Source organism: Plectrocnemia conspersa, unplaced genomic scaffold, assembly GCF_051122295.1.
Source record: "Plectrocnemia conspersa isolate PC_06_02 unplaced genomic scaffold, ASM5112229v1 ptg000011l, whole genome shotgun sequence".
Taxonomy (NCBI): Eukaryota; Metazoa; Arthropoda; class Insecta; order Trichoptera; family Polycentropodidae; genus Plectrocnemia; species Plectrocnemia conspersa.
The window spans coordinates 21,748,613-21,770,745 of NW_028277175.1; the positions used below are offsets into that span (position 1 = coordinate 21,748,613).

The 22,133-nt window shown below is 30.7% G+C and overlaps 2 protein-coding genes across 6 annotated transcripts in view; both read left to right on the plus strand.

The window, feature by feature from the left end:
• The first annotated feature begins 1,548 nt into the window (after positions 1-1,548).
• LOC148229938 (26S proteasome non-ATPase regulatory subunit 5) lies at positions 1,549-4,510 on the plus strand. Its single transcript, XM_088197258.1, has 7 exons — positions 1,549-1,790; positions 1,864-2,008; positions 2,241-2,462; positions 3,147-3,399; positions 3,598-3,783; positions 3,856-4,170; positions 4,253-4,510. Exons 1-7 carry the CDS (start codon positions 1,654-1,656, stop codon positions 4,444-4,446), a joined length of 1,452 nt encoding a protein of 483 aa, XP_088053384.1. The 5' UTR covers positions 1,549-1,653; the 3' UTR covers positions 4,447-4,510.
• Positions 4,511-7,347: 2,837 nt separating this feature from the next.
• Positions 7,348-22,133, plus strand: part of Fas1 (fasciclin 1 Fas1 domain-containing) — a 243,167-nt gene continuing 228,381 nt past the window's right edge. For all 5 annotated transcript variants that reach the window (XR_015811330.1, XM_088197262.1, XM_088197263.1 and 2 more), the window contains exon 1: positions 7,348-7,705. Coding sequence is in view for 4 of the 5 variants with exons in the window: in XM_088197262.1 (XP_088053388.1) it covers positions 7,580-7,705 (126 nt within the window). In the remaining variant the exon portion in view is untranslated. The remainder of the gene's footprint in view (positions 7,706-22,133) is intronic.

A 22,133-nucleotide genomic window follows, 5' to 3' on the forward strand; every position in this document is an offset into this window, starting at 1 on the left:
ATATATGCAGTGGCTAACCTGTCTTATTCATTATTACCAAAAGAGGGGTTAATATTTGTTCCCCTTAAATTTGGTCAGAAAAATACATGTCATTTAATGAAATATTATTTTTATATTTATAAACTTTAATAAAATCGAAATATTAAAAAAACTACCATTGACTGACTACCTTTTCTCCCCCACCCATGAACAATTACGGATGCTGACATTACGTCCATGATTCTAAACCAGAAATTCTCGGGTTATCCATCAAAGAAAATTTTAAAAATAACAGTCTTGAATCTATCCCAAAAATATTTTTTTAAATATGTTGTAGTAAAATCATATTAAAATACATTTTCACTGATAGATGCATATTTTTGCCAGTGAAAATATAATTTATCTGACGGGTGCTAGTAAAATTATATGACTTAAACTTTTCCATATGTAGTGTAAGGGGCCTATTTGTATGCATTTATTTATGTATATTATGGCCAAAACTTGGCGGCACTCTTCTCGTGCCGACCTGGCGGGCTCGCACGCCTGCGCCCCGTTCAATTATAAACAACATATAACTTCAAATTTAAATAAAAATACTACTTCAGCGCCTAAATCAAATAATTGCCTCCCGTCACCTCCCGTCGGAAAAATAGTAATATATACATTCACATTCTTATCATTATTTATTTACATACGATGTATAAATGTTACAGTGGATGTGCATTTTTCAGTGAAGTTTATTTTCCTTACTGAAATACATTTTTATCAGTAGATACGTATATTTCTGCTAGCGAAAATATAATTTAACTTGTTGGCATTAGTTAAATTATATGCTGTTCTAAAATATCTATGAAACTTAATTTTACCCAAACCCAACTTTACTTTATGAAAGTTTTAAGACTAACAACAGTTTTAGAAGTTTCATTTAGTCTAGTCCAAAATAAAAAGTAAGTCAACTCGACTCTCATGGGAAATTATCGAAAGAAGAAGTACAAATAGACATCACATCTCGCATATTTCTCGATAGTTTGTCTGCACTTCGATATTAAATATGTTTTAAAAATATGACGCCCCTGTTGCTACATAATTGTTAAAATACAAAGCTGCAAAAATACGACACTGATTAGGCAAACATTAAAACTGTATTGATCTCACCTTTATTTTTAAAATGTTGTTATACTCAGGGATCAAGGTTGCATAAAAATAATACAATTGCAATTTCTCTCAAATTGAATACACACAATACAGATTTAATATCATTTGTAACGGGCTTTATTTGTATCATAATTTATTCTGATAGTACAATATTATGTAAGAAATTCTAAGCATCTCGATAATGATATAATAATAGCTAACGTTTAAATCAGATCAAAATTTTGGAGTAAGATTATATATGTTTTAATTTGCTGCTGTTTGTTTAGTAACTTATTATAAATAAAAAATAGCTATAGTTATATATTTATAACATTAATTGGTTTTTGCTTCTCTTATAACAGTATTAGATATAATTTACTTTTGGGTGAGTTATAAAATAACAATAAGCAATAAAATAAAATGAGCGAATAATGTGGTGTTAAGGCCATCTTTTAACAAACGACTACAACTGTCGGCGTCTTGCGTGATTGAGCGCTTCTGATCAGCTGTTCGTCGAATTTATGCGAACAATTCACCCAAATGGCAGATAACCAAGACCTTGAGACGCTCCGTTCGATTCGAGATGTAGTGAAGGGTCTCTCTTTGTGTCAGCTGAACGAAAAACACCAACTTCCAGATCTCTTGCGCATTTTCGACTATCTTGACACTTCCGACCCGTGAGTTTGCATTTACATGTTACTATATTACGACAAGAATAATTCATTAATCTATTCTAAATTCTCGCTTCAGCGAGCAGATCAACGTGGGTTGCGAAGTTCTCGACGCTTGCTTTTCAGGTTTGTCGATAAGCTATGTCGTGGAAAACACAACAGATAATATTATAAAATCACTGCATCACACGAGTGCCACTGTTAGATTGATGGCGATAAAACAGGTACATGTTTACTTATAAATAAATATAAACAAAAGTTTTTAAATAGCATTGTTACACTCCTCTTTATATTTGACTTTCTTTAAACTGTTATTATTCGTAGTACTTGTTAGTAGAGATCTAGAGATGCAAAATAAAATATTTATAAACTTTCAATAATTGTTAAGTAATTACTTAAACAAATAATCATGTTGATTAAAAGATATATTTTTAAATTAATTATCAATTTTCACAGATCGACAGAATTATATTCAACAGCAATTTTTATACGTTACCCGAACACATGAACGTAGCTGTTGAAATCGTTAAATGTATAGGCGATCAAGATTTGGCCGTCGCCGTTCAAGCTATGAAGATTGTCTGTCACGGAAGCTGGTTACAATCTGAACCAATAACGGATGAACTTAAAAACATCATCGAAAGCAGCGATACTTCGAGTCGTTGCAGAGCGTATGAGGTATATTTCTAGTTTTTAAGTTCAATTATTTAATTACACTATACAAGATATAATAAATTCATTTTTATTTGTAAAATTTTATAGTGGTTTCTGTTAAGATGTAATTTAAGAACATGATACTTTTAGTCTGAGATGCTTTTTGAATCTCTCTTGAATATATTTTGAATATGAAGTGCCTTGATTTTGCGAAAAGCCTTTTTATATATTTGCTGGCAAGCAGCTTAAAATCATATATAGGTTTATTCTGACCAATTAGGATCTAAATTAAATAATTTGACTGCTCACAGTATCTTTAGAGGTGGTCAGCCATAATGATTCAGTGGCCATATATAATCATATTGCTGTCCAAATGAATGAATTCTTCCACTCGTCTCAATCACCATGATATTGTGTTTTTTCTTTCTTGGTTGGCATGAAAATAAGCATTGTATGGCTCAACTTTTTCTATTTCATAATTATAGCTTAGAGCACAAATATTTTTATGCACAGCATAAAAATATATTTTTAGTTTTTTTGTCGAAGCAATAGGGTTGTATATTTTAAAAACAAGATCCTATTAGAAATAAAAATTTAGTTACTATAGCTAAAATCATTTTGTAATTTTTGAATATGAATTGAGTTATCCTATCTTTGTGGCAAACATTTTTATACATTGCTATTTATTATGTTTAATTATTTATTTAGGTTGTCGTCGAAGTAGTTAAAAAGTCTCCTGATTTTATCAAAGACGACAATGTGGTTCAGCTGCTTTACAAATTGATTGCCGAGTTGAAAACTGACGATATTCTCCTACAATTGAACATTTTGGAACTTCTGTCTAATCTTAGTGTGGCTCCTCACGGTTTGAATTTTTTGATCGAAAATAATGTACTTAAATCTTTGGCAGAATCGATTGAAAAATTAGAAGGAAATCCGATTGCTAATTTGGTCATCCCGGGTAAGTCTCAGAGTCATTTATACTGTAATTTTTAGCTTCATTTCATACGATTCATATTCTACTTGCCATATTATAGATTAGTGTAAAAAATCAATAAAATGAAAAATAATTGCCATGAAACATAGTTTGAAATAAAGTGAAACATCTTGAGTATTTATATATGAAAACAAGGCTTAACATTATTTAATATTCTTTAAGGTTTTATGAAGTTCTTCGGTGCCATTGCATATTTATATCCAACTGAAATATATCAAAATTATCCATTCATTGTCGAAGCTCTCTTCGATGCTATTCGTACCAACAATTCAATTTTGCCTACTGCTCTTGATACGTTAGGATTCGTCGGAGCTACTGTTGAAGGAAAATTGTCATTAGCCGCTCTTGGTTTGTATTATATATGCATTTAATATTAATATTTTTTTTATGATAATATAATATGTGTATTCATCTCTATAGGAAGGGTTTTCACAGATGCCTTACCATATATCGGTACATACATTAAAAATTCACCGACTGAGATGAGAGTTAAAGCGATGAGTTGTATAGAAAGTTTGATTGCCGTTAAACCTAACGAATCCGAATCCATCGATCAAAGAGTAACTCTCATGACTAGAGAATGGTTTCGCGAGTTATCTGAGAGACCTAATTCTATTGAAGTCGTTCATGGAATATGTAAAAATCCATTCCCTGAATTGCGAACGGCATCTTTTAAGTTGCTTTATGCCATTTGTCAGCATAATTGGGGTCAAGAGCTTGTAAAATCGTCTGCTGGTTAGTAAATTAAAATTATTGGTGATTTATATATTTATATATGTATATAAATTAATGATTATTAAAAACATTTTTTTTTTAGGTTTTGTAGAATTTCTGTTGAATAGATCCGTCGAACATAGTAAAGAGAGCAAAGAAATTAAGTACGATATCATGAAGAGGTTGTGTGAATCTGGTGTGTTTGAAGATACTGCAATTACGAGTTTTAATGAGTATGTCAAAGAAGGGCCTTTTTATGTCGACGGTTTGATGGAAGTTGCTACAGAAGGGGATTAAATTCTGTACTGTGCTTATCGTCAAAGTGTTTTATACGATTTATTTTTATAATAAATTTTCAAAATATATTTTTGGTGTTTAATTTTATCACTTTTTAAAATGAATATATTTCTTGTTTCTTTTTTATAATTTGATATAAGAATAATAGGTATACTATTTTATAAGTAACTTTTGGTTTTGTCTGGATAAACTCATCATCTAGTATAAGGAAGTTTTTACAAGGACAGTAATTTTCTATTTATATATAATAGGCGCTTTAAATAATTAAATTAGTAATATTGAGGATAATTTTCTTTATGTAAACTATATAAAAAAAACACCGAAAAAATGTTATTTATTTTAATTTATAAAAATAATTAACCATTTTTCCACTTCTATTCAATTTTAATCTAATTTTTCTGTAGAGCAAAATGCTGTAAATTTAATTGTAAAGAAGCGCGAAAAGTTTGTATTTCTACTAAGTGATTGGTGTGATAAATCCACAGATGATGAATTGTCTACAGAAAAAGCGCAAACAATAAAAGGGTGGGGGGGGGGGGGCAATTTTATAAAAATAGTTTTACAAATTATTCCTAATGAAATAAATACTAATAAAATAAAAATTTATTTAATAAAAACAAATAATTTAATTGGTTTTATAAGTATTATGTGAAAGAATGATTTTTTTAAGGACATCACAGTTTTCTATTGGCTGCTTGAAGTCCTCGCAAGTATTGCATTCGAAATTACACTTTGTTATAACCATTGCCTTCAAAGTATCAATATTCAATTGCGATTTATCTGCTGTCCACATATAATCGAAAAAACTCTTTCTGTGACCGCATTCGTGCCCGTCAAACAGAGGAGAGATCCGGGATTCAATCACTGCTTTCACGTTCACAATACTTCACGTCAAAGGACAGAATGAAAACGAAAAATACTAAAAAAAATGTCGACTGAACTTTCAAACGTGTGTTTAGGATTAACTTAAACAAAAAGCATCGGCGCTCAGGCAAAAAGTCATAAACTAGTAAATAATGAATGGAAGTTGGGGGTAAAGGGGGGGGGGTACTCGGACTCGAGAATTCAACTAGAGAGTGTTAGTTAAGAATATAATAAATACAAAACACAAAAGCAAATATTGAGTTGCAGTCTTATTCAAACTGTCAATACAAAATTATTTCGTTAATTTTTCCGATGCAGAATAAATTACTTTGTAAAATGTGGATGTGGCTGCTGCTTAGGCCAGTCGGAATACAAAAAAATTTCACCCGGAGAAAGTGAATTTCTGATACGAACCTATGCACTGCCTCAATGGTGTCACATAAACGCTGATTTTATTAACATCAAGTCGAATTTTATCATTTTTTGTGAGCATCGCAACTTGTTCAAACTGTAACGGTCAGGCAACGCAAAAATGGTTCCAGTAAGTAAACAGACGGATAATAAAAATTAAAATAAATCATCGTAATTGGCTGTTGCTGCAAAATATGGACAAGCACGAAATCTCCTCTCAAGCTGGCCAAGTGAATAAAAGCGAATATACAGCACCTATAATGTCACCATTCGGAACTCGTTTTCGATAACATTCCATTAAGAACTTGAGCTACCCAATTTAGAAACACAAGAGTTTGTCCCAACTCAAAACCAAGTAGAGCAAACCGAGAGATCAGCCGCTTCCCTCTTCACGTCAACCCTGGTTCAGCTACGCCGTCCAGATTTCAGATTTGACCGGATCATCGGAAACGACTGGATCCTTCAGACGCTGACAAGAACGAATAGACCGTTGTCGACAACTTGCTTATCTTTATTTATTTTAATCGCTCCATTTTTATACTAAATATTTAATACGATACACGTGTATTAATGATAATCAATTATTAATAAGCATCACGTGTAAACTTTTTTTTGTAACATGTGTATATTGTTGTTCTGCGAATTCATTTAATAAAAATAATATGCAGTTTACTTGTCAGTTCCGAGAAGTATTTTTATTGTTTAATGTTTAATGATGAAATTAGTGGTAACAAACATATACAATAAAAAAACTTTATTATAAACAATTTTACGTGCAGTAAATAAATGAACTACTTGGCAGCACTGAGCAGCAAATAAAATACGACTAATTATCAAGTAAATATTAGGAGTAGATATTTTAAATATTTTTTAATGCCTACTTGTAGTATTTGGCATAAAATATGATTTCAGAAAATATGTCGCAACGGTGCCTAATTTTTATATTTATTTGTGGTATAAAAAGGGTTAACTCGTACCAATTAATATTTATTCAAGAAATTATATTACGATGTTAAAAAATATTTAAAATACCTTTTTTGTCATGAGGCACGGAATCAATGTTTTCCCTGGGCCCAGATTCGCTCTCGGCGGCCCTGATTGTAATATACATCGTTTTTTGACCATTGTGACGCATTGGTACAACTTGTCAGGTCACGATGTTCTTAATTTAATTTAAATAAATATATTAAAAGTCAGTTATTAAAATTTAAAAAACTGTATCGAATTTTACAAATTTATTTTAATTTTGATTTGATCACAGCGTAACACAAAATTGAATACAAAATATTTTTTATTTTTTAAATAAAGAAATCGTGAAGCGTGACAAAATGTATCTTCATACTTGGCTGTCAGACACAATCTACGCGTCCAAGGTAGCCGATATGTATACACCGAAAACGTATTAAGACTTTTAATTGTATTATAATGGTACTATTAAGTAGATAAATTGAGTTGGCATCATTGTTTTTTCATTGGGTATTATTAGTGTAAGTAACAAAAGAGTTTGAAAAACAAATTCAAACAATTGCACCTGTCAATATTGCGCCTATTGCGCAATCTTCGATCGTGCGCACTGTGGCGCGCGGGTGTGGGGGGAGGGCAAGGTGTCTTGCTTTTTAGCCGGTCAGTTGTCGTCCGACCGTGGCGCGGTGCACACTGCGGCATTTGTGCGTTCACTTCCGACGAAGTCGCAAACTTTTTCAACGAGCTCGCGTCGCAGAAGAGTGCCGAAACAATTTAAACTCACCGTATCCTCCGAACCTACCACTGAACTCTCTGCATAGTTAGCAGCCGTTGGATAGATCACCTGTGCGCCTGGTGTAATAAGGTGATTCATTCAACCGACTACCTGTGCGGAATGCGCGCGATGGCGCCTTCGACGATGTTCGCGCTCTTGTTCTTCTTCTTCTGCTCGGACGTCTTCGCCGAAGCCAAGAAGATGACCATCGAGGAGAAGCTGAGAGAGGATCCGGACTTGTCTCAGGTCAGGATCGAAAACTTTTTAAACTTATCTTCTCGCGATTGGTAAAGATGCGGGTGCTTCAATTGGATAATGAGGACGATCGAGGATGTAACTCGAACAGAGAGGTGGGTGTTTGTGATATAGTCTTGGCACTATAGCCCCCTTCGTCTTCAGAACCATCGAACACTTAAACGCAATTAGAAACATATTTAATAACTGATCAGAGAAATGAAGCCGAGACACTTTTTAGTAAGTAAGTTTAAGAGATCTTGTGTAAAGTGTAAAGTTATAAAATCGCGGACAGAAGCACCTACCGTATTGATTATTATTATTACGTAATTCTTGCGGAACTGTTACGTCCGCGACCCTCTTCTACCAAGTTGCGATTGTGCTTTTTAGGCGCCGGTCGATATTCTTCAATGTTGCGACAAAAGTTTGCTTTAAAAAATATCGACTTATGCTCAATAGGTAGTTATAAAAGTCGCGTTCTTCTGATTCAAACTTGATAGTTTAACAAAATCAAATATATATTTTTAAACAAAAGGAGCTATACATCTGAGGAATAGCTTTGTCAGTTACACAAAAAACAGTACTACAAATTGATTGTCACTGTTGTGCATCTAAAAGGAACTAATAATAAGGTGAACATACTACTTTTTTTTAAATATTATATACTGGAAAATGATTACACAATCTGTTTACGGCTATGAATGCTATGAATAGACTCGCGCATGCCCAAGTACATACATACATACATACACACATCTACATACATATATGCTTAGGCTTTTATAGATATTATATTTGCATATGACGTTATTAGTTTAAAAAAATGACTATATAATAACTAAATTTTTAAAATTATTTTAATTGTAGTTAAATGGTTATGCTTTGGGCTGTCGAACTGTTTGTTTTTATTTCCATAACTTTTCAACTTCTTATATACCATTTAATTTTTTTTAAATAGTACCTATATAAATGTGTTTTCAGGATTGTTTTCGATTTTTAACTTTTTTAATACTAGCAAATTTAGACATGATATTTAGTAGTTTAAACTTTATTAAAAGTACAACTGTTATTGATTTTTCCAAAACAATTACCATTTTTAAAAGTTAATTATTTAAAAAAAATGTTGTTTACTGTATTAAAAATACGACTATTATCGATTTTTCCAAAACAAATACGATTTTTTATACTTTTTTGAAGAGCCGCCATTTTGAAACAGTATATCAAATTATCCGACCAACAACTTAGTAAATATATTTAAAAATTTAATTTTTCAAAAAATATTGATGTATACTTTATTAAAAATACGACAAAATATTATCCTTTCTTACAAAACATAAATATCATACATAAATTAACATTTTTATTTTATTAATATATTTATTAATAATAATAATAACCTAACCCTAAAAAATATTCATATTACAGGTTAATCCAATTCAAGTTTTCTATGTTGGCAGCACTGTAAATCAGACAGCTGTTAGTAATCACGCGTGTTCAAAGCTCTACAAAATTCATCGTCCTACTGGGCGAACAATTGCAACGTAGTTAAAAAAAGAAATCAACTGTTTGAACTATGCGTCAGACTAAGTTCAGCTAAAAAGTCAGAGTATTTGGAAACAATGCGATACAAATTTGTTAAGAATTAACAATAGGCAAAAAATAGTTGTGAATTTGTAAACTATTAATTATTTTTTTTATGGAATCAGATGTATTTAAAACAGTATGTTAATATAGGTATCTATTATGTTACTATATGAATCTTTTTTACATATATTACTAAATAAATTTAGACGAGCATAAATTTATTAAGGAAAATATGTGTATGTAAAAACTATGGTATTCAATTACCTTCAATAATCTCTATTCGGTACTGCCAAAAATATTAAAAGCTTGTACATAAATATAGTTTTCTCATTGTTTTATGTATGTATATTATAATAATACGTTATAATTTACTCCTGTCTATTTCAAATTCAGGTTAATTCTTAGTTATTACACCGTTTTACACTTTATAATTTACCCCTGTCAAACCTAATATGTTATTTGTGAAATGTTATATATGAAATTGTATATTTCATAGATAAGTTAGGTGATATTAAAAGTATTTTCCACTTATTATTAAAATTCTGCTCTTAAATTCACATAAAACTTTACCTATTTCATATATGTAAGTACTTCAATCTTTTAGTTTCTAACCATGTTATTTAGTTAACCAACCCTTAATTTAATATTAATTGCTATGTATATTACATTAGGTAGTAACCATCATACATTGTGTTCTAAAGATCTTAACTTTAAATATGTAGATATATCGTTTATATATATATTGGTATTATATTCTGTTTGAGTTGAACTTTGTAAAGAGAACTAACAAACAATGACGTTCGTGTTGTGCGATTCAATTCGGAAGGAGAAAGCGGAATAAGTTTGAGAGATAGACGTAAGAGATTCTTTGTAGAATGCTTCTATTCGAAAAAACTTTTCTAATCGCATCTACCACTGTGAACGTGAATTTTTGTTTTACTGTTTTAGGTAGTGAGTATTCTAAAGATCATTATCAATACATTTGTGAAAGAATATATATGGTTTTACTTAAGCGTATTACAATATATTGTAAATAATAATTAATGTAAGAATTTGCCAACATCAATGAGGTAATAAATATTTTATTAATGGTTTTAAACTTGGCTAACTTTATCAACTAAATATTTTATTTTTCTGTTATAGTAGATAACAATGAACTTTTAAAAATATATATAAAGTTACAGAAGAAAATTTTTACAAGAGATGGAAAATAAACTATAAAATGTACATATATAAAAACATAAATTTTATGAATTAAAATTGCTACTTTACAGTTAACGTTTGTTTATGATATATGATATTCGAGTATTTATGTTAAAAAACATACAAAATAAATATGTATTAAATCGCTAGCTATCCAAATCTCAATATATATAATTGTGATTGACAGATTAGATTTAATAAACATAAGTCAGATTTTTCTTGTGGCGTGCCTAATTTTCACTACTGAACGTGTCGGATTTGTACAATTAGCGTTTCCTGCGCGCTGCTTGCGCTTTTATTTAATTCGTCCCGTCCGGTGGATGACGCGTCAAGTTCACGACACCGATTAATTCACGCCGTCGTCACACTACGGGTGACGGCCCACCCCGAGGTGGGTTGACAACGGTCAACTCGACTAACTGACTCTGATCGAACGAGATTTTAATCAGTCGCGTCATAGGGAAACAATTTCCTTTTTCGCATACCTAATTATTCAATTAGTCGGTGCGTTGCGCTAGTGACTCTCTTTCGATTTGCGCAATCTTGCGACTAATTGGATCAGAATTATTGACTGGAAGAGGCTAATTAGAATACATACGCTTACTGATTCGAACCCGTTGAAAATCAGTATAGTATATACATACATATATTGATGCAAATGCGGAACTTCAAATTTTTGTCCCCCCCCCCCCCCGCAAAAATAATTATCAGTCTCCCCTTAATTTTTTTTCTGTATTTTTAAATTATTAGTTAAACTGTTAATTTATAAATTTTGTGGAATTTTCTGAAGTAAATTGTATTTTTTTTTATAAATGAAAGAAATAGATCACGAACAGTTTTAACAGCAGAAAAATTATATAGTCAGCACAATACTACTAGAATTACATATCCTCCTATCTCAACTCGACTAATTTGGGTCTCAAAAAGTCATATAACTCTGTAGCTTGCCCTTAGTAACAATCATTTTAAGAATATTTAAAGTTCTTATGTATTCAGAGAGTTGAAAAAAATTGTTTATATTATACTATTGTCACGTTCATTCTTGTAATTACCGTGGTTATGGTGATTTACTACGCGTATAGAAAAAGAAGAACCCCCACATAACACACATATATAAGAAGGCGGTTCTTCAGAAAGAGAACTAAATGTTTAAATTAAAAAAAAAATCCTTTTTATAAAGGGGTTTTCTGTAAGCCTAAAGAGTAAATGTATTAAATATTCAGCTCAGGCAGAGTAAACATAAGATAGAGGTCGTAGAATACGAATTTGGAGCAACATAGATAAAAGTATAAGGTGTTCTCATTATATTATTATCAGGGTCCTACAGTACAACTAAAAAAAATTAGGAACACAATTTAATATGATGCGTATGTTTATATATTAGGATGAGGTTAGGGAATATTTTTGTTTTTAGCAGGGTCCATAAGATTAACTATGCAAAGTATATTTATATCAGATTGTATAGAGTAGATATAGTCAGCCATATTAGAATGTTCAAATTAAAAACTTTTGCTACATGTTTTGTACCGATATTTATATATATTTTGTACTGGTCAAAATATTAAGTTTGTGTAGTATATTTGTTTGCTAATTAAACATACATTTGTATAACAATGTGAAAGTATTTAATTGTAGCGTTATGCCTAAAAGCATTATGTATTAATTCATCGATAATTTAAAATAAAATGGTTGAGTAATGAGATAGCACATTTTGAAACCTGCTTCTTAACATGTAGTTAATTATTATTCATATACGAGCAACGTTTGACTCACTATTGCATCACAGTAAACTCATTTGACCCCAATTAAAAAATGCACTGGTTATCAAAATGTGGACGGTCAGTTTTGTGTCAACGAATTAGAATGCTAATTTTAGTGTTGCAAATAAAAACTTAAATTACTTACAAATTAGTAATTGTTTGACATTAATAATGTATTTCTATAGATATAATATGTTATAGCTTTGAATCAATTAATCTCATATAAACTCGAAAATACATTTTTTAATCCAGGAATTACGTTGCAAATTGATAAGGTTATATATACATATATATTTATTTTTAAAAGAGATTCGTCCTTTTCATCTCCCCAGAGAGAGTACTTTTTACAGATAGATAGACAGATCGGAGCGATTTTTTGACGTTCGATTTGCATTTAGAAAAATTTATTATCCGCAAAGGTTGGGTGTACCTAATTAAAAGTAGTCGAGTTTCTTTATGTTTATTTGATTTTCTTTTTTACTTAACTTGTTAATATTTCAGCGTTTGTGAAATTAATAAGATCTTTTCAAATCATAAAAAACAAAGATGCAAAGAAATAACGCCGACCTAAATGCTTGAAGATATAATGAGTTTTTTAAAGCTCTCGTCTATATATTTTTCCGAAATTAATTTTGTTGGAGCAAAGGTTTTTAGTAAAAGCTTTAAACTCATTCAAGTTGCTGAGGAATGTATGTATATTAAAAAATACACATTGTTTAAGCTGAGCGTTGTTACTCATATACATACATATACATATCAATAGTTAATTATTATAAAATATTATTTTTATATTGAAAACATATATAAATACTACGTATGTATCTTTTTATATGTATATAATGAATTTTAATGTCTATAATTCAGTGGAAATTATGAAAGATATGTGTTAATCAAATGTTTTAGCGGATAAATATATTTTTTATTTTAAAATTACATGTTTTTTTATTAGTTGATAACCTTTGTATATAACGAAATAATTTCACGAACATATTTTAATATATTATTAAATAATTAAAAAACATATTGTAACATTAATAAAAATTATAGATACCCATAGCTCCTTGTAGTTATCACTGAAATCATCACTGCTCGTCTAAGAGAAGCGCTGACATTCTGGTCACAATGGTCAAGAATAAGGGATTCAATCGTAACTCTCAAGGGCATAATCGTCGAGCATCAACGGATATTTGGTATCCCTCCTCAGAAACTGTAAAAATTGCTCAATTCAATATATGCCTTGTCGAGAATGCAATGAATTATATTATTCCATTACAAATACAGATACTATTTCATATACTTGACACAGCATAATAATATATTTTAATTTTGAACAACTTTTAAACAACTTCTTTGAAAGAAGCGCTTTCTGAAAATTGATAAAGTAAAAAAATAATACTATTATTTTTATTTGTTAAATTTATATTATTTTTTCATAATAATTTCTTTGTTTGGGTTGCTGCATTGCCGCATAGCCTTCAGATGAGCCACTACTAGTAATATATATAATCAATCAATGAAAAACATAAATATTTAATGACCCATTATGTACAATCGTGTCATGTTTGCTATAGATAATAGAGGTGACTCACATATCTATATATGTATGTATCTACATAAATAAATAATAATTCATTAATAAAATAAATAAAAAAGAAGGTAAGATATTTTTTAATTACGGCAACCCTATTTTAATAATTCTCAAGATTCATGATAATTTACATATCACCGCAATTTTGTAAGCGTTCACCGTTTGACAGTTGTCCAAACGTCGCGTTTGCCGGCCATAAATTTTATAAATAATTTACGCGCTGCATCCGGCAATTTTATGTTGGCGAACAAAACAAAATGTGTATCATTACGCTCGTTTTCCACGTTCGATAAGCGATCCATCAATGCGTTTCTGCCTGAAAGGGCACTTCTACACTCTATAATCAGTGTCTTGCTGCCATCGATAAACGTTTTACCCCCTGCGATGAATGTATTTTTTATAGTCGCATACGTTATCGAGATCGCCGTATGGGGGCGCAATTGCATATAAACGCATTTGCCAGGAAGGTGCACACGCCACCATCATTCTCCCCCCTTTTGCGCAATATGTTTACTCTCATAATGACCAGCACGAATTCCCTACGAGGAGTTATCGTCGCGCTGCATCGCCCTTAATTAATTTAAGTAATTTCGGTTTACGATAATGAACTTTGAATCGGGCAGACAAACCGTGGACCTTTCAAATAAATTCGTTTAGCCCCCCCCCCCTCTTTATAAGTATCCGCAGACAGAAGGGTGCCCCGATTTTAATTTGTAAATTTGTCAATAGCAAACGACGTTTTAATAATGGATTTAATTAAAAACTTTGTTAGCTCGTTAAACGACCGAGATTAAACTCGTAATTGTTGCTCGTTTTATTTTTCAACATTTTTAAATTATTTATCTCAATTTAAAAATATCATTATTATTTGCTATTCATTATTTGTTTTTTTGCTGGTAGAGCAGGGGTTATTATCAATACTTACTCAACGACTAAGCCACTGATTTTTAGTCACTACCTCGGCGCTTAGAGCAGGTGTGGTAAATTTCTTTACACTTATTTCTGATGCACCATGTACTTTTATGCCATTAAAGTGCAATACACCATTTTAACTATGCATGACACAAAACTCACGCACCGCCATTAATTATAACTTATGTAATAGCTCTATGTGTAAATTATGATTATCTTTAACCGATAGTGATACATACAAATGTAGTAAAGTTTCAATCATTGACGAACTTAAATTTTATGTTACAATGTTTTAAAATGATCATTGCTCCCATTAATATTGTGCTAATTGTAATTTATGTTGCGAAAGTACATATAATATAAAAAACGCACACCGCCTCTAATCTATGTTTTAAAAGAGGGTGGAAATATATTTTTGATAATGTACTATTCAGGGGGATTATTATGAGCTCTAATATTCTTTTAAAAATGTCATTCGTCAACAATAATTTATTGCAATGATCTATACATAGATGTATAATCAAAAAATAAGTTTTTTCAAAGGACCCCATGTCTATTAAAATGTGTACGCCACTGCCTTAAACTACCATGACGTGTGTATTTAAATTTTCAAAAAGTGGCGTAGCATTTAAATATTTATTTTTTAATTAAACATAACATAAACCGTTATGGCCTGTGTGAAAATTAACACAGCCGAAAAGCCAGGCGTTTGCAATTCGGCTGCCGCGGTCCGCTACAGTTTGCGGGAGAGCGAGTTTTCACGGGAAATTAAATTTTCCATATCAAAACACAGCGAAAGACAGGGGCGTCAGGTGGTGGGGGGCAAGGGGAATTCTCTCCACTCGACACAATAGTATTCCGACTCTCATCAGGTAACCCTCGTCACCAGACCCGAAAACCTACTTTGAAACGATAGAGAATAATATCGTGCGATTCCGGCGTCGGTAAAATATACAATTTATGCCAAAGTGAAGTTCGAAGAGAAGACTTTTAACCAAATAAAAAATATTGAAAAGCTTTGTTAATGATTTGTGAATGAAAATATTTATGTAATAATTTGTTGGTAAAAATCATTTATATTTTTTTGAACTTGTTGGAATTTATATTTCTGTGTTTTTATTAAAAATTAAAAAAAAACATTATAAAAATGTGACTACAAGCAAATATTAATTAAATTTAATTAATAATTAAAAGCCTAATGTTTACTAATAATATAAATAATATAAATAGAAATAAGTTAGTTAAGTAATGATATGTGTTTACATCTGGTTTTTACAATCATTATCCCCAACATATGTACATAATTTGGCATTTTTGTTAAAATTTATAAAAATCTTACGTTTTTTTCTGTGGTTTTTATAATAATATAATGTTGTTGGTGAAAAAAGCGCGACTTCATTTTGACATGAGGGATTAAATGGCAATCAATATTGAAGGATGAGAATAAAAATACATGAAATATAATATGTATACATGCTTCTTGTATGTTTTTATGCGAATCTATTTCGTGGGTACTTATAAAAAGTAATGGTTGCATATTTATATACTCTTAAACATTTAAAAAACACAGTTAAAAACATGTATATTATGCCAGTTATAATTATTTAATATTTAAAACGAAATGGTATTCAAATTTTATAGATATATGTATGTATAAAATGTAAATTGAATAATGAAAATATTTTAATTATTGTATATTGTATAAATATCTCATTATACAAGAATTTTCTTTGTTATAAATAAGTTTCCACTGCCATTTTATGATAACCCGAAAATTTCTCCGTAGTTCCATTAAATTTTATAACCACGTGCCTCCCTTGCGATTTGAGCGTTTATCTTGGGATTTTAATTAAAATTTGATGAAATAAAGATTTAATTTCTGTATATTTTTCTCTTTGCAGATTAAATAATATTTTTTTAAATAATACCGTTGAAATAGAATGTTAATTAAATAAGTTCATGTAAAAAATTGAAATTGCTGCTGTTTATTTTTTGGAAATTTTATTAATAATTTAGCATATAAAAAATATATAATAATTTTTTCTTACGATGCAGAAAAAATCTTATGCTAGCAAGAATTGAATTAAGCACGTATGTTTTATTAAAAAAATGAAACGTCATGCAAATTTATTCGACCAGCACACGCGCCACTGTAATTCGTCCAACTTCTATTGGAAATGTATTATATAAGATAACATCATTTCGATATCGGAAGAGCGACGTCTGTTTCCTATATAGGTCACTAGATTGAATCTCTCCGCGTTCTCTCTCGCTCTCTGGAACTTCGTTGGCCGTTTTTCTTTTTTATTAGTCACTAAGAGATATGTTTTGACTGAATTGAACCGTGGGAAACCAGAGCTGCCAGATTTTAGAGGCACATTAATAAGTTTAATCTGTGGTCTTTACACTGAATTCATGATAGTGATCTTTCGAAAAATAACGCGAGCAATCTTTTACTGGTTTTAAATTGACGTAATATAAGTTTCTTTACCCAAATAAAATCTATCGTTGATGTTCATTGTAATCATTGAAATATTTGCCACTTGTTACAGTCGAAATACATGGTTGAGTTGATTTATATTTTACAAATATGGCAGGTATGTTTTATTTAGATCAATTACGGTAACATATGTTTAAAATAAATTGTTAAGTTCAAGAGCGTATGAATAGCTTATATATAACATTTTTTCAATACGTAATTTTTAAACACTTGATTCGATTTCCGCGGTAGAATAAAATATACAAAAAATGTATAATTACGATATAAATAAAAATTCTGCTCTGAGACTTCCTTAACTTGGATCTTAATTCAGTAAAAGATTAAACAAATTTATGTTAATCTTGAAGCTAATTACGATTGTTAACAAGAAAATCTGAAGCAGTGGATTAATTTTTGCAGTTACATTCGGATAAAAATGATAAAACAAATTATTATAAAAATACGGCTCCTTCAAACATTGATATTTCATTATATAAAAAATGTGTCCTTTCAATAAATTCAATCGAGCTTAAATTTTTTTACAACTCTCTTTCATAATGTTATATAACTGTCTTATAAAGAAGCTTTTATATTCATCACGTAATGCCGTAATAATATAAGAAAATATAAAATTAGATACTAACTTTTAACAATGCATATTTTTTTTGTAAAAATAATGTATGAAAAAGTAAATGTAAAAGATTATACTGTAATTTAAGAAAAAACACATTTAATTTAGGCATTTTAAAGTAGCCCGCTATACAAACTATAATTCGATTTTTTAGTGAGATATAAAACGCTTAAGAAAATCTAGGAAAACCTAATCTGTAATTAGTAACAGAAATTCTAATTTTATAATTATCACTAATTCTGTTCTTAAAATTAAAAAAACATATTTTTATCGGTATAAAAAATAATGTATTTTTAGCGGTGTGTGGACACAACGCTCATACTTGCTCATAATGACTTATGACTTGTGAGTGGTCAATTCACTCCCAACATTATGCCCTTATGACGTTGTTGCTATAAATGATACATTTTTAAATGAACATAATATTATAAATCTCACTAATTCTGATATTCTGTATATGATAGAATTTCAAAAATGCTGAGGTCCATATGAGATTCGATATAAGTCATCGATTGGTCTATTGTGCTTATGAGATATCCAGTTAATGGATGTGCAGAAAAGTACATGAAATTCCAGAACAAAGTAGAGAGCAGAATTAGGCATAAACTGTGTCTACTTTAACACAGAAATGCTAGGTAAAAATATTGCTAAATGTTGCTGGCCACACAAGACGACTGTATAGAAATTGTGGCAGCACTGTGCCTTACAAATTAAAGCAAAATTCGATACCTTGGGTGCTGTTCTGAATAAGCTACGTGAGCGGGTCGATTTTCACGTTATTTTTGTATCATGGCAACACTGTCGATTTCTCGTGACGCATGTCCCAGATTCGAAAATTGGAAAAGGTCATGGCCGGTGAGGATACGCTCGGGGCGCGTTGGCGAACCCCCTTCCACTGGAAGAACCGTGAATGACTGCGCGTTCGCGAACGTCGTCATTGACGGCCATGTCCCTCAGTTGTTATGTAATATTGATAAGGGGGCGAAAAATGCCGCATGACGCGGGCCCGCCTTGGGATCGATTGTCGGGGGCGGCGGCGCGGGGGGCGACGGGGCTCCGGTCAAGGGCGAAGCCTGCGGCAAACCTTCGCCCCAAACACGTACGATACACTTTTGCGCCGGAATCGAATCCGCACGATCGCTGATAAGCTCGCCTTCTTCTTCGCCGTCCCTTCCCTGACCTTCTCTAATGTAGTAATCCTGCTCGAGAATTTTCTGTTCCGAAATAAAAAAAATAAAATAGCACTATAAGTTTCTGACCCAATTTGATTATAGGAAGCTTATGGGATCTGAGAAAGTGTGTCGGTCATGTAACGGACCGTTTTCAAAAAATATATCTTGCCTATAAATTTTAGTTGCAGGAAGAGGTAGCTGTGAGAGTTATATCATTTCCTAAAGTAGAGCCTACCTCCCTCCTTCTATAAGCGTTGAAGGAATCTAAATATACAATTCTATAGGCGATGAGGGGCAATAGAGAAATGTTAAAAAATCAGTACCAAATCATTGCTAGTTAAAATATATTTTTAAATATTAAAATCATAACTTAATTGTAATAGGTAAACTAAATTTGATTCAATCGCAGGGTGTTATTTCCGTATTTGTAGGAACTGTTACGAGTACGATGGCGCACTAGATTATGTTGATTGTGTTCGAATATACCATGTTTTTTTTATTTATATTATTTTTAGGATATTGAAATAAGTGATTTCACTATAGTTAGATAGGTTAGGTCGGAAAGCGCCGGATATCGGCTGAATCATGGGGTCGATCGAACTCTGGCCATTTGGAGCACAGATAGGAACGCCATGTTTTTATGACTAGCAATGTCATGTATAAAAACGGAATTTATTATAATATATTTTAAATGTTTTATGCAATTAATTTACACTAGTTTGTCAAAACTTTACGTACCATTATCAATTTTTATTATTTTTTTAGTAAAGCTCTGTAATGTTATCTTTTTCAATATAAAACATCGACACGTCTGTACTTTAGGAATTACTTTGGCTTTGTGTTTGAAGGTCTTTCGCGCATTATTGATTAACTTAATTGGTTACTCCCACACTGTTGTTTGCAGTTTTATTAATTAGGTTATACACTAAATACAAGATAATGAATTTTTTTATGAATAAAATATTATATTTTAATAATATATTATATGATTCGTAAATTTAGTTTAACAGATGTGACGTCAAAGATAGAAATTTGCTACGCAACTGTAAGTCATTTATCGGTGTCTGAGATTTTTTTACTATTTTAGATTATAAGGTCAAAAGTAACAAAAAATATCGTTTCGATCTATACGCTTCTCTGTGGGGTTGAACAGTAAAAGCTGTATACCTCGAAACCTTATTATAAGAGCAAGCCTTCCATCAGGTGATCGAAATTTTGATAGGTAGCACGTCTAAAGTTTATATAAAAATGTTTCACTGGCAAGTTATTTAATACTAGAAATCTTATTTTGTACTTGCCCTCGAAACGATGGATATTAAAAATATCTAATTGAAAGTTTGTTTGTTGCCAGATACTGAACTTAATCTGACCTATCCCAATATAAACTTATTTAGGATATTTGTTGATATTCTGAAGTTCAAATTGAACTGTATGGCTGAAGTTAATGAATAAATTATTTAAATTGCTTTTCTGGTATCTAATATTGCATAGTTACTCTATTAGTTTCTGCTTAAAACATGAGCACTATTTTATTTTATTTACTAATAAAATTTAGCGATTTTTATAAAATAGCTTAAGAATATATTATCATCGTTCAATTAAACGTAATTAAGCGCAGAACGTTATTATTCTATTACTTTCTTACATTTCAAAGATGGAAACTTTGGAAATTTATAGAAATGGTTAAGATTCAGATACATAAACTATGATCTTATTTATTTATTCACGGCAAAATAATCTACGGAATAGTACGTTCTCAAGAAAAATGCATACGCCAAGTTTGTAAAGGTATTCATGTCATAAACAATACAAACTTTCTTTCACATGACAGATCATGTTATAGTTTGCATTGTTTCGCTGGATTTTTGAAATATAGATGGTGTAATATAGTTGCTTATAGTATATATGTATACATAAGACATCAAACGAGATGGTTTATAAACTATAGAATGCATTAATAATATCAAATGGATTGTAAGTGGAGTGATCTTGAACCGATTAATTGATGATGTCACTGGATGACCTTGTTGCAACGATACATTTATGCAGATAAACACAGTATCCTATATAAATTACAGTGAAGATATATTTTCACTGGTTTATATACCAGAATTATATGAAATAATATCACAATACATTTTCACCGATAAATATATATTTCTACTAGTTAAAGGTACTAGAGTAATTAAATGCTGCTTCATTTGATAGGCGTGAAAAGTGTAAAAAAGCGACGTAAAAAGTGATAGTGATGCCATTTGTTAAGTAATGTACGCCACCAACAAATTTCATATTAAAAATAATTGTAAAGCAACACATCATCCGAATGTACGCAGTAAAGAAATACAGATTTACTGATATTTACTAGTGAAATTATAAATAAATTATATTTATACTAGTCATTTACATTCATTGTGACATATACACTATTAGACTTTTTTACCTATCTATCTAACCTAAAACTCGTGAATGGATACTCACTAATATATTGAGATATATTGCTTTTAAATCTTTGTTATTTTTATACAACATATTTCTACTTGTTATTGTATAAGTCTTTAACATTTTTTTGATTCAAGAGAATATGTCAGTTACAGGACGATTATTTTTATTAACAGCTTAGCGCCCGGGGTTTTTTTGCAGAACTTTACTTGATGGCCGGGCGATTTCGCAGAAAAATGGCATACACTTATCTTTTTTAGTAAATTCCCTATAACTTATAAGATATTTTATTGAAATTTAATGTGTAGCTTCTTTATGGTTTTTCGCATAAATATATATATAGACATACCTTTTGAAAATTCTTCTATTCGAGTATACGATGCACCTCGAATTCAGGAATTCCACACAGATAAAAAAAATGCATTTTTACCGAAACATATTTACCGAAACGTATCGCGAAAATTGATCTTATCTCAGTGATCTTTTGTGAAAAAATTTCAATCACCCTAAAATGGACGAAAGAGATGAAACCTTTTTGGAAAAAAATTCCAGTGATTGTGAATAAAGTGATTATAATTCAAGTGTAGGTAGTGTGACAGTGATATTATCTTAGAAGACTGGAGTGAATTTAATCCAACAAGCGACAATCAAGATTTGGAAGATATTCCAAGG

Bases quoted from the DNA above. Each gene is read 5' to 3' on its own strand.
- LOC148229938 (XM_088197258.1), top strand. From the start codon at position 1,654: ATGGCAGATAACCAAGACCTTGAGACGCTCCGTTCGATTCGAGATGTA. The intron at 2,009-2,240 runs GTACATGTTTAC...CAATTTTCACAG, and splicing joins GATTGATGGCGATAAAACAG to ATCGACAGAATTATATTCAA. The intron at 4,171-4,252 runs GTTAGTAAATTA...TTTTTTTTTTAG, and splicing joins GCTTGTAAAATCGTCTGCTG to GTTTTGTAGAATTTCTGTTG.